Here is a 13,698-nt window from a genome sequence, read left to right as displayed (position 1 = left end):
TTATTATCAATATCCCTATTAGGCATAACTTTCAATTTTAAAAGATCAACATCGAGGCAAGACTATCAACCTTAGAAGCGAGAATATCAATTTTATCGAGCTTTTCCTCAACAGTATTTGTTAAAAGCAGTTTGTGTACTAATAAATTCTTTAAGCATAGCTTCAAGACTAGGGGTACACTCCTATTATTGTTGTAAGAATTCCCATAAGAATTACCATAACTATTACCATTAGCAGCAGGATATGGCCTATAGTTGTTACCAGAGTTGTTCCTATAAGCATTGTTGTTGAAATTATTGTTTTTAATGAAATTCACATCAACATGTTCTTCTTGGGCAACCAATGAAGCTAAACGAACATTATTAGGATCAACATTAGATCTACCATTCACAAGCATAGACATAATAGCATCAATCTTATCACTCAAGGAGGAGGTTTCTTCAACAGAATTTACCTTCTTACCTTGTGGAGCTCTTTCCGTGTGCCATTCAGAGTAATTTATCATCATATCATCAAGAAGCTTTGTTGTCGCCCCCAAAGTGATGGACATAAAGGTACCTCTAGCAGCTGAATCCAATAGGTTCCGCGAAGAAAAATTCAATCCTGCATAAAAGGTTTGGATGATCATCCAAGTAGTCAGTCCATGGGTTGGACAATTCTTTACCAAAGATTTCATACTCTCCCATGCTTGAGCAACATGTTCATTATCTAATTGCTTTAAATTCATTATGCTACTTCTCAAGGATATAATTTTAGCGGGAGGATAATATCTACCAATAAAAGCATCCTTACATTTAGTCCAAGAATCAATACTATTTCTAGGCAGAGATAGCAACCAATCTTTAGCTCTTCCTCTTAAAGAGAAAGGAAACAATTTTAATTTTATAATGTCACCATCTACATCCTTATATTTTTGCATTTCACATAGTTCAATAAAATTATTAAGATGGGCAGCAGCATCATCAGAACTAACACCAGAAAATTGCTCTCTCATAACAAGATTCAGTAAAGCAGGTTTAATTTCAAAGAATTCTGCTATAGTAGCAGGTGGAGCAATAGGTGTGCATAGGAAATCATTATTATTTGTGCTAGTGAAGTCACACAACTTAGTATTCTCAACAGTACCCATTTTAGCAGTAGTAAATAAAGCAAACTAAATAAAGTAAATGCAAGTAACTAATTTTTTTGTGTTTTTAATATGGAGAGCAAGACAGTAAATAAAGTAAAACTAACAACTAATTTTTTTTGTGTTTTGTTATAGTGCAGCAAACAAAGTAGTAAATAAAGTAAAGCAATACAAAAACAAAGTAAAGAGATTGGAAGTGGAGACTCCCCTTGTAGCGTGTCTTGATCTCCCCGGCAACGGCGCCAGAAAAAGAGCTTGATTGCGCGTAATTAACACATCCGTTGGGAACCCCAAGAGGAAGGTATGATGCGCACAGCAGCAAGTTTTCCCTCAGTAAGAAACCAAGGTTATCGAACCAGTAGGAGCCAAGAAGCACGTTGAAGGTTGATGGCGGAGGAGTGTGTAGTGCGGCGCAACACCAGGGATTCCGGCGCCAACGTGGAACCTGCACAACACAATCACAGAACTTTGCCCCAACGTAACAGCGAGGTTGTCAATCTCACCGGCTTGCTGTAAACAAAGGATTAGATGTATAGTGTGGATGATGATGGTTGTTTGCAAAGAACAGTAAAGAACAATTGCAGCAGTTTGTATTTCAGATGTAAAGAATAGGACCGGGGTCCACAGATCACTAGAGGTGTCTCTCCCATAAGATAGCGAGATGTTGGGTGAACAAATTACGAGTTGGGCAATTGACAAATAAAGAAGGCATAACAATGCACATACATATATCATGATGAGTACTATGAGATTTAATCGGGGCATTACGACAAAGTACATAGACCGCTATCCAGACATGCATCTATGCCTAAAAAGTCCACCTTCGAGGTTATCATCCGAACCCCTTCCGAGTATTAAGTTGTAAACAACAGACAATTGCATTAAGTATGGTGCGTAATGTAATCAACACAAATATCCTTAGACAAAGCATCGATGTTTTATCCCTAGTGGCAACAGCACATCCACAACCTTAGAACTTTCTATCACTGTCCCAGCATTTAATGGAGGCATGAACCCACTATCAAGCATAAATACTCCCTCTTGGAGTCACAAGTATCAACTTGTCCGAGCCTCTACTAGCAACGGAGAGCATGCAAGAACATAAATAACATATATGATAGATTGATAATCAACTTGACATAGTATTCAATATTCATCGGATCCCAACAAACACAACATGAAGGATTACAAATAGATGATCTTGATCATGATAGGCAGCTCACAAGATCTTACATGATAGCACAATGGGGAGAAGACGACCATCTAGCTACTGCTATGGACCCATGGTCCAGGGGTGGACTACTCACACATCGATCCGGAGGCGATCATGGCGATGAAGAGACCTCCGGGAGATTATTCCCCTCTCCGGCAGGGTGCCGGAGGCGATCTCCTGAATCCCCCGAGATGGGATTGGCGGCGGCGGCGTCTCTGGAAGGTTTTCCGTATCGTGGCTCTCGGTACTGGGGGTTTCGCGACGAAGACTATATGTAGGCGGAAGGGCAGGTCAAGGGGCCACACGAGGGGCCCACACAACAGGCCGGCGCGGCCAAGGCTTGGGCCGCGCCGCCCTAGTGTGGCGCCACCTTGTGGCCCCACTTCGTAAGTCCTCCGGTCTTCTGGAAGCTTCGTGGAAAAATAGGCCCCTGGGCGTTGATTTCGTCCAATTCCGAGAATATTTCCTTACTAGGATTTCTGAAACCAAAAACAGCAGAAAACAAAGCAATCGGCTCTTCGGCATCTCATCAATAGGTTAGTGCCGGAAAATGCATAATAATGACATATAATGTGTATAAAACATGTGAGTATCATCATAAAAGTAGCATGGAACATAAGAAATTATAGATACGTTTGGGACGTATCACTGCCTATCATGATCAAGATCGTCTATTTGTAATGCTACATGTTGTGTTTGTTGGGATCCGATGAATATGGAATACTATGTCAAGTTGATTATTGATCTATCATATATGTGTTGTTTATGATCTTGCATGCTCTCCGTTGCTAGTAGAGGCTCGGCCAAGTTGATACTTGTAACTCCAAGAGGGAGTATTTATGCTCGATAGTGGGTTCATGCCTCCATTGAATGCGGGACAAGTGACGAGAAAGTTCTAAGGTTATGGATGTGCTGTTGCCACTAGGGATAAAACATCAATGTTTTGTCTAACGATATTTGTGTTGATTACATTACACACCATACTTAATGCAATTGTCTGTTGTTTGCAACTTAATACTGGAAGGGGTGCGGATGCTAACCCGAAGGTGGACTTTTTAGGCATAGATGCATGCTGGATAGCGGTCTATGTTCTTTGTCGTAATGCCCTAAGTAAAACTCATATTAGTCATCATGATATGTATGTGCATTGTTATGCCCTCTCTATTTGTCAATTGCCCAACTGTAATTTGTTCACCCAACATGCTATTTATCTTATTGGAGAGACACCACTAGTGAACCGTGAACCCCGATCCATTCTTTTACATCCGAAATACAATCTACCGCAATCTCTGTTCTCTCGTTGTTCTTCGCAAACAAATATCATTCTCCACACCATACGTTTAATCCTTTGTTTACGACAAGTCGGTGAGGTTGACAACCTCACCTGTTAAGTTGGGGCAAAGTATTTTGATTGTGTTGTGCACTTTCCACGTTGGCGCCGAATCACCGGTGTTGCGCCGCACTACACTCCTTCACCAACAACCTTCACGTGGCCTTCATCTCCTACTGGTTCGATAAACCTTGGTTTCTTACTGAGGGAAAACTTGCTGCTGTACGCATCACACCTTCCTCTTGGGGTTCCCAACGGACGTGTGCTTCACGCGTTAACAACAACAACTAGGAGTTCTTCTGACGTCAAGCGTTGGCCTGTGGAATTATATAGTCCACTACTACTACTACTACGCTTCCGCTTTGTAATATTTGTGATGTTCGTTGATCTCTAGATCAACTATGGTTGTAATATTGGATCATGTGATCTATTTTTGTAAGACGATTATGGTTTGTAATGAATGATGACTTATGATATCAACTGTTATGTCTCGCAACAACAATACTCCTGAGATTGCGATGAATGACATAATAGGCATCCGGACTTAAAAATCCGGGTGTTGACATTCCCGTGTGGAGGTAGAGGTTGTGATCTCTGAGGGGTTCGTGTTTGCACCCGACGACAAGATCAATTAGGGAAATAGGGGAGGATCATGACAGTGAAAGGGAAATGTACTGGGATTTATCGTACAAACAACAACACCATGTTTCACTCTTATAACATTTTGGACCAATTTCCACTGGATTGCAAGTTGTTGGACACGTTTAAGCCAACTTGAAACTTGTTGTGTGAGTTTGCACATGATTTACAACAACTTTTGTGTATGCCTAGTGTAATTAGGTCCAGCTAAAGCTAAAGAAGATTAGAACGCAAGTCCAAAAGCTCTAGACGATGCGCAATCAACTCAAAACGATTGCGGCAGTTGTTGCTTAATTCCCTGCACTGGAGCTGGACAAGATTGCTGGTGACTAATAATCCCGTGACAAGACTCTGATCCTTCTTTCACCATTGTTCCTTCCCGAAAACAGGAATCGCTTTCACGATGCTTGGACGCAAGGATTCTGAGGACAAGACGCTAGCCAATGGGATCGCACCGCGACCAGACCAACCACATTTCGGGTCGCGACCCTCACCCTCACCCAACGTGCGCGCCCCGCCTCCACGTCAGGTACACATCACCAAGCTCGCCGCCGCACGCCACCTCCGTGCGCCGCGCCCACCTGCACCGCCCGCCAGCCAGCCACGCGGGTCCCGCCCGACGGCGACGGCGCAGCCCACGACGCGCCGGGCGCACGGCCGCCGCCACGCTTCCCGGGCGAGCACGAGCTTTAATTACAACCAGCAAACTGACCCTGCCTTCCCCCTTTTCCTTCCCTCCCACCTCTCGCTCGTCTTCGTCCCTCTGCCTTGCCCCCTCCCGCAGCAGCAGCACTGAGTGGCACTCCCGTAATTTCGCCGCCCCTCGGCCGGGCGGTCGCGGGAGCCCCGCCGCCATGGGCAACGCCAGCGCCAGGGAGGAGGACGCCGCGGCGGCGGAGGAGGCCGCCGACGTCGAGGACGGCGCCGGGGACTCCTCCTCCGCGGCCCGCGGCTTCCCGCCGTACGGCGGGGGCGGCAACCACGTGCGCCGCGCCTGCTCGGTCGGCGTCGTGGGCGGCGGCGGGGGGCCCGGATCGCCGCCCGGCAGCCCCGGACGCTCCCTCTCGCCCCGGATGTTCGTGCCCCAGGTAAACGCCCCAGATCACGAGATCCCGCCGCGCGTATCCCCTTCCTCCAATTCGTTGCTACAGGGTTTGCCTCGCTCGGGTTGCGTAGCTTCCCCGGGATGTGATCTGGACCATCTGGCGATGCGGAGGTACGACCGATTGGGTTGGGTTGGTTGGCTTAGGGTCCCCTCCCAGCGCGAGGGCTGGTCGCGATCTGGAGTACTCTCCAATTTCACTTCCCAGCTAATGTTTGCCATCGTGTGGATAAACTCCTTGATTCAGTCCTGCGCTACACAAGGGCTAAGCTCGCGCGACCATGCTTCCTGCTACTTCATCCTGTTGCTTCTGATTGCAAATTGCAATGCAGCAAAACGCTAGGTGCGCTTGTATTTCCCATTTTCACTCGAGCAATCGTTTACACGAGCTTCGATTGGCTCTTCCTCGGCAGCAAACCATTTCAGACCATTAGTTTGGTACCTGGAAACTACTTAAAACCCTGTGGCTAAACAGGGAGGTCTCTACTACATACAAATTGTTGAATTGCACTAGTCCGATCGTAGAGGCATTCCCCGGGTTTTGCTGTCTGTCTTGGTTAATAAAATCGACATGCTCCGAAGCAGCTCGGTTAGTTCTAGAGTCTGTAAATTGCTCCTTGCCTAATCATTAATTTAGGTACTGTAATGGCGATGTGGAAGTTAGTCACGAGAACAATGTTTCTGACGGCTGCCCAAGCAATTATAGGATTTCTACTTGTGTTAGGTCTCTGTTTCATATCGACGTCGATGCTGATGCGTATCTGCCTGCCTTGTCTTCTGAACATGAATTTAGGTGCCCATTTATAGCACGTTCAGGTGAAATAGTGCTTGCCAAAATAAAGTTGGTACATCTAGTACAGTCATATTGCAAGTTGCGTCTATGCATTCCAACTACTCTAATAAAATGAAAAATACCTGATTAATAGGTTCAATTAGGGCTCATTTATAGCACTGTCTATTACTTGCAAACCAATCCTTCTGCTGCATTATTGGGATTATGGAAGAATAGGTCTCTATCTTGTTGCTTCTGATTGTAAATTGCTATGCAGGAAATCACTAGCTGTGTTTATCTTGCCCATTTTCACTTGAGCAATCGGTTGTACGAGCTTTGATTGGTTGTTCAGGGAGTCTCTACTATGTGCAAATTGTGGAATGGTACTAGTTTGACCGTAGAGACATTCTCAGGGTTTGGCTGGTTTGTTTAATAATTGACATGCTTTGAAGCAGCTTGGCCTGTACTTAAAACCGTGTGGCTAAACAGGGTGTCTCTACTATGTGCAAATTGTTGAATTGTACTAGTTTGATCTTTAGAGACGTTCCCAGGATCTTTCTGTGTTGGTTAATAACATGCATGCTTTCAAGCAGCTTGGTTAGTTCTAGAATTTTTCACTTTCTCCTTGCCTAATCATTAATTTAGGTACTGTAATGGTGATGTGGTAGTTAGTGACGAGACTGAAGTTTCTGTCGGCTGTCCAAGCAATTATAGGCTTTCTACTTGTGTTAGGGCTCTGTTTCATATCGACATCGATGCTGATGCGTACCTGCCTTGTCTTTTGAACATGAATTTAGGTGCCCATTTATAGCACTTCCAGATGAGTACAATGAAATGGTACTTGCCAAAATAAAGTCAATACATTTAGTACAGTCATATTGCAAGTTGCGCCTATGCATTTGAAGTAATAAAATGAAAAATGTACCTGATTAATATGTTCAATTAAGGCTCACTTATAGCACTGTCTATTACTTGCAAACCAATCATTCTGCTGCATTATTGGGATTATACTATTTATCTCTGCAAAGTATAGATCTCTTGCGATACACTGACATCAAATATCGTAGATACATTCTCTGGGTTTTGCTCTTTTGGTTATTACTAATCGGGCATGCTTTGAAGCAGCTTGGTTTTTCACTTTTTACTTGCCTAATCATTAGTTAAGGTACTGTAATGGTGATGTGGAAGTTAGTAGTGAGACTGATGTTTCTGTCTGGCTGTTCAAGCAATTTATAGGCTTTATACTTATGTTAGGGATCTGTTTCATTTTGGCACTGATGCTGACGCATACCTGCTTGATCTTCTGAACATCAATTTAGGTGCCCATATATATGACTTTCAGATGGGCACAACGAATTGATGGTTCTTGCCAATTCAAAGTAATTAATTGAAAAGTACCTGATCAATATATTTAGTTAGGGCAGGCAACCTGATGTATAATACTCATTATAGCTGAAGATTGAATTGGTATTTCAGTCACCTACATTCTCACTGTTTTTTCAGTGTCATGCACTAAGCCACTAACATCAACTATTTATATATTGTAATTATTTACTAAAACTTTTCCATTCCCTCACGTATTAACCTTAGGATTGATTAAGCGAAAACATTTAGGATCCTCTTGCTATTTGCTTGGTATAATCATATGAATCGCAAATGGTGCACAGATGGAAATGAGAAAAGGCAGTTACATCTGCCTCAATTGCAACTTGTTGCATTAAGCATGGGATACAAGAAGACAAGGAATTTTAGTGGCTGTAAAAACGAGTGTTAGAATAGATACACCATATAGTTACATCCATTTAATGTATTCCCTGCTTGCAACCTTAGAAATAGTGCTTGCTGGGAGCATGCTTACAGTGTTTTCGTTGAAGATTCAAAACTACTTGACACCAAAATAGCGGATGACTTATTATACAATAAGCTTAACTGCAGTTCTCTTAGGGTGCTACTAATCATAGTTTAGATACCTACATCTAGGAGGAGATACAACACATTAAATAAGATTTTAGATAAACTTGTTCCAGTGCATGTCTTGTATCTAAGGGATTTGTTGTTTTGTTGTTACATGTGGTGTGGTGAGAGGTAGGGGGCTCACAGAGCACTTAACTGTCCCTTAGTTCTCTGGAGATGCTAGGCCTACAGATACTACCACTGTCTAGATATTTTTGCTAGTTCAGTAGTTACGCTGATATGTTTTGGGCTTTTGGCTCTCTTTTCCTAGTTTTCGCTTCTGCTTCGCTAGTTTTGCCCTCTTTTTGATTGTTCTGTTTTTTGGTACGCTAGTGTGTACATAACATCATGTTGCCGCTCTCCTTTAACCCGCATTTTCATGCAACTTCAGTATCTCTCTTCTTTAACTCCCCTTCCGTGGAACTGAGTGTTGACAAGTCGGCAAGTGGCGCTTGCCCTGATGCACGCCCAGCCTGCCCACCAAGCCTTGGCTCTGCAGGGTGTGTTCCTTTGTTATTTCTTCTTAACTAAATAAAATCCACACATGCTAGTCCCTGTTGGTTGAGGTTTTTTCAACTCCCTTTCCACATCAGCTTTTATCCTATCTGGCACTCTTATGGATGCTGCTTAGTGGTCTGAATATCCCACTCTTGTCTTCGTCTCTTAACAGCTGATAAGGTGTTCCTGTTTATAACAAGTCAGCAACCACAGCTTCTGTGAACTGTTTTTGTCTTGTATAAATACCTTAGGAGAGGTGGAGTTCCCCTGATACAATATTAGTAGTTTTTCTGGTTAAAAGGAAGCATGTGCATTCTTATGAGCTGCCTGTGATTTAGACTATTTAGTCCAAAATTACTGTTGATAAAGATTTGCTTGAGAGTTAAGAGTTTCTCAACAGTACGTATTTCACCAGTGCCCGAGTTGATATTTCTACTTCATCAAATACTGTGACAAGTATGTATATCACCAGTTCCCGAGTTGATATTTCTACTTTGTCAAATACTGTGACTAAAACCTGCTACCCGTAAGCTCTGGAGTTCTATTAGCGATCTTTTGTGTTGCTAAATTCTTACAGCAGTTCTGCTATTGGCATGTTATATTGTCTGGGTTTCTGATCTCAAAGATCCAGTGTTCATGGTTTATAGTGTAGATTACTTTTTTTTTGTTTTCGAGATAGCGCAAAATTCGAATGTACGTTTCATTTCATTGAACAGGAAGGCATCAGGGGCACAACCTCCTGATAGAGAGCACAGATTACTGACTAAAATATTTCTTAGTTCTACATTTCGAAACGATAGAAGGCCAGAGACTAGATAGTGGATTAGAGCTTGCTAAATTAATGCATCTGCACAAGTACTTTGTCGATGTCTTCATTGCACATAGATTGGTCCAAACCATTTGTTAGGAAAACCAAGCATTTCTCTGTAAGTTACTACTCCCTCCGTCCATAAATAAGTGACTCAACTTTGTCTAGATTCGGATGTATCTAGATGTATTTTAGTTATAGATACCGCTGTATCTAGAAAAAGTTGAGACACTTATATTAGAACAGAGCGAGTATTAACTACCAACTTAATGATAACCAGTATTATCTAGGTCTGGGATTTGCTTCAGTGAATGTGATGGGTTTTAGTACCCATCATTTATTGTCTTTGTTCTTTACTTATCTGTTCTATCCGTAGTCCAAATTGTCTCCTATACACTGTTATCTGTCATCCTTTTATGTCATATGTTTGCTCAGAGGGGATTAATTACTTTATTATGTGAAGCAACATTCTTGGTATATTGATAACTACAATCTTGCAGACGCCTGTACCTCCATTGGTAAGACCTGCCGATGTAACTCCAGTGTTCAATGAAATACTGATGAAGGAACAAGAAGAAGAATTTGATGGACCCCCTCAAAAGGAAATTCCTGCTTTGATTGTGTGGACTCTTGGAGGAAAGAGTGTATCTGTTGAAGGATCATGGGATAACTGGAAATCAAGGTAACCAAATAATGCATACTGAACATTTGACGAATCGATATACATCCTTTTACGATTTTCAACAACATGATTTCCTTGATTTCGAACCCACTGATTGATATTAATTTGACACATAATAACAATGGAAATACACCATATATGTAGTACTGTTGAATGCAAGATCCCCTTAGTAAAATTGTATTTTCGGAATGCAGCAAACTTAATTCTGATCATGTTCATATGTACATTGCAGAAAACCCATGCAGAAATCTGGGAAAGATCATTCTCTCTTGTTGATTCTTCCTTCTGGAGTTTATCGTTATAGATTTGTCGTAGATGGAGAGAGGAGATGTTTTCCTGATCTTCCCTGTGAAACTGACGCCATGGGCAATGCTGTTAACCTTCTTGATGTTCATGTGAGTTTTCTTTCTTCTGCATGGTAGAAACATTTTTTCTTCTAACTTGAACATGCATCAAAATGTGCGTGAAGGAACAAATCGATCAGAGGATAAATAGATTTTATTGCATTCATCGTAACTTCCAAAAAAAAAAAAGCTGTATGTTCTTTATTTTATCTGACTCAAGTTATCCGTGTAATGTTCTGGGTCAGGTTATAAATTAATGTGAGAAAGGTTGTTAGCCGCATGCTTAAACTGATAAAGTGCTTATACTGTCCGTAAGAACTTCTGTTATAGTGTTATGTAATTCATTGCACCAATTCTTATGTTTAATAGTAGTTGTTTATTTGGGAATGATGTTTTGGCACATGGGAGCGTATGCTCCCTTTATTTTGAAATACATGTTAGACATATTTTAAAATGTCAAAAAAATTGAAACAAAAATTTTGCACGTACATCTTCATGTGCTACACGCTCACAAAGTCGTTTCATGAAAAATCGACATGTCATGTGGCGTGTGTAAAAAGACAAAATTCGGTGCTGAAACAAAGACTTGTCACAAGATAAATTTTCTCTTTTTCGCTTAGACTACAAAAAATATCATTTTTTCGTGAAACTTGGCGAATACACATATATTATGGAGATGTACATGTAAATTTTTTTATCAAATTTTTTTAACACTTGGAAATATGTTTTTATGGTAGAGGGATCATACGCACCCGGGAGCCGAATTGAGTTTCGGTTGTTTATAATAATTTCTTTAAGTTCGTTTTGGTTAAATATCTTGTCTTGGATACTTGAAATCAAGTATATTTAAATTGCTGCATAGACTACTTTGTTTCTTAGCGATGAATTTGGTAATATGGTTAAAAGGCCTATGGAACAAAAGTACGAGACTAACATGGGATTGAGAAAACTATTAAATGACCTTTGGGGACAATTGGGATTAAATAAGCAAGAAAGAGTTACATAATGCGAATTGTGAATACGATTTTTTTGTACTGATGTTGAGCTAAAACGGGAATATCGATGCTGAAATTGCCCCTTTTGTTTGTCCTCTAAAATTGGGAACTTCATTTTATGCATGCAGGATTTTGTTCCTGAGAGTGTTGAAAGTGTATCAGAATTTGAGGCCCCTCCATCCCCAGAGTCTAGCTACAGTTTCCAGTCACCCGAGGAAAAGGACTTTGCCAAGGAGCCGCCTGCTCTTCCATCTCAGCTTCACCTCGGCGTTCTTAACTCACAGCACTCGGAAGAAGTATGCGCACGACCCCAGCACATTGTCCTGAACCACCTGTTCATTGAGAAGGGTTGGGGCGCCCATCCGCTGGTAGCTCTTGGTGTAACCCACAGGTTTGAGTCGAAATATGTAACAGTCGTCCTGTATAAGCCCATAGAAAGATAGCGTAGCCGCCACATGAAGTCGATGCTAATGCTTGACAACTCACACTGCGGAACCAGCAAAGAACAGCAACATCGTGGCCTCTCTTCCTGTAAAAGCACACTTGAGGTACAGGAGTATTTTCGATAATTTGCAGGAGCTTCGGTTGGTGTGGTACATCGCTGTTCTGTCATGATGGTGTTGCCCTGCCCCCCTTGTTTTACCTTCTGGTGGAGGGTTCAGGCGTGTTGAGTTGATACATATCCTCATTTGGTCGTTGTTTCCAGCCCACAGGAGGAATGATACTTGTAGAAATGTGAGGGGAGTGAACCGTGGAAACCCACTGAATTGTATGAGAAGTTAGATCTTGCGATTCTTGGTCTTTGATTGTTTGTCATGGCGATGGGTGGTATATGTAATAATACAAAGGTACTGGTTACGAATTTGGATGTGTCGCCCTAGTGCTTTCAGGCCTCTGTGATAGTCAAAGTTCTGCGCTGTCCAGATGTGTGTCACTTCAGATGCTGTGAGAACATGCGTGGAGTGAAACTCTTACATGTGTGCTGCAGAAGCGTGGCAGTTTGTTCAATCACCTGGAATTCCATTCCAGAAGGCGTGCTTGCTGATAGCGTGGGTGCTGGGAACAGTTGGCACCGGTAAAAGCAGCTGTGAGAAGTGTCAAATCTTTGGTCGCCACCTCCCATCATCCATTTTTGTGTGGTGGTAGTGTCACACCGTGAGTCCAGTAAAAGTAGCACTCGTAACTAAATGGAGCAGGCAGCAGGCGATGGATTGGAACGGATCATTCTGTCTTTGCAGCCCTGCCTCTGCCCGTGCCTGTGCCTGCACGTCGCCGCCGCAGTGGCTGCACGCCCATCAATGATGCATGTCTCCTCATCACGCCCTCTGTCTGGAGCACAACATACATAGCCCCGTTCTCTCATCCATCTCTTTCACCATGATTCGGTCGGGATGGGATCCTCTAACGTTGAGTTCCAAAGTCAGGTAAGCTACAGTATCCTGACTTTTCTTCTTCCAAATCATACGATTAATACCAAAACGACTTAAATTATTTTACATAATACAAATTTATGTTATGAATTTAGAGTAATTACATACAGGCACAATTATGGTGTAAAAAAACTTAGTTTAAACTTTTATTTCTACAGTAATTGTCTACAGTAATTATCTACAGTACATATTAGGCTATAATTTCCTGACTTTGCTTCCTCATTTTCCCTGACTTGCTTCCTCAACGTTAGAGGAGCCGGTTCCGATTCGGTCCGGCCGGCGCCAGTTGAATGGACGCGCTCGGTCGGCCGGGTCCTCGGGCTGCTCCTCTCTGTCGCCATCGATCGATCGGCCTCTGCTCTGTGCGCGCGTGTGGTGGGTACTGGTGTTGCACGGCTGGCCGGGAGGTACGTCCGGCGAGACGCACCTACTCCACCAAGCGGAGTACTAGCGATAGCGAGCAATCAGGACATCTCCAACGGGGCGTAAACTGTCGCCGTCCGGACCAAAAATGCGTCTCGTACCATCTCTAGTGAAACGACGCATAGTGATTGGACTGTTCGCAACGACGCAAACGTGGCTCAGAAAATGCGTTAGAGCATCTCCAGTCGCGTCCCCCAAACGATGTCCGGGCAAAGCACCGGATTAGTCGTTTGGGGGACGTCCGGACAAAATTTTCGTTTGGAGAAGGTCCCTTTTCTAGCCATGTCCTCCAAACGCGACCTCCAAACAAAAAGTAAGTGTAAAAATCGTGTCCGGCGTCCCCGGTAGAGACTCTATACACAGGGGATGGGCTAGGGACGCCG

At 42.8% G+C, this 13,698-nt stretch overlaps 1 protein-coding gene across 1 annotated transcript; it reads left to right on the top strand.

The window, feature by feature from the left end:
* The first annotated feature begins 5,162 nt into the window (after positions 1-5,162).
* On the top strand, positions 5,163-12,029 carry LOC124681322 (SNF1-related protein kinase regulatory subunit beta-1-like). Its single transcript, XM_047216256.1, has 4 exons — positions 5,163-5,396; positions 9,942-10,123; positions 10,356-10,518; positions 11,591-12,029. The coding sequence occupies exons 1-4, from the start codon at positions 5,163-5,165 to the stop codon at positions 11,903-11,905; spliced, it is 894 nt and encodes a 297-aa protein (XP_047072212.1). The 3' UTR covers positions 11,906-12,029.
* Positions 12,030-13,698: the final 1,669 nt, after the last annotated feature.

This window comes from Lolium rigidum, unplaced genomic scaffold (assembly GCF_022539505.1).
Source record: "Lolium rigidum isolate FL_2022 unplaced genomic scaffold, APGP_CSIRO_Lrig_0.1 contig_39303_1, whole genome shotgun sequence".
Taxonomy (NCBI): domain Eukaryota; kingdom Viridiplantae; phylum Streptophyta; class Magnoliopsida; order Poales; family Poaceae; genus Lolium; species Lolium rigidum.
The sequence above is the reverse complement of the archived record's forward strand: the minus strand, read 5'-3'. Positions and strand labels throughout refer to the sequence as shown.

What these genes read in the sequence shown, in the direction of transcription:
- LOC124681322 (XM_047216256.1), top strand. Translation starts at nt 5,163, where the DNA reads ATGGGCAACGCCAGCGCCAGGGAGGAGGACGCCGCGGCGGCGGAGGAG. An exon ending in CCCGGATGTTCGTGCCCCAG is followed by an intron (nt 5,397 to 9,941) that starts GTAAACGCCCCA and finishes ACAATCTTGCAG; the next exon opens with ACGCCTGTACCTCCATTGGT. An exon ending in TGGGATAACTGGAAATCAAG is followed by an intron (nt 10,124 to 10,355) that starts GTAACCAAATAA and finishes TGTACATTGCAG; the next exon opens with AAAACCCATGCAGAAATCTG.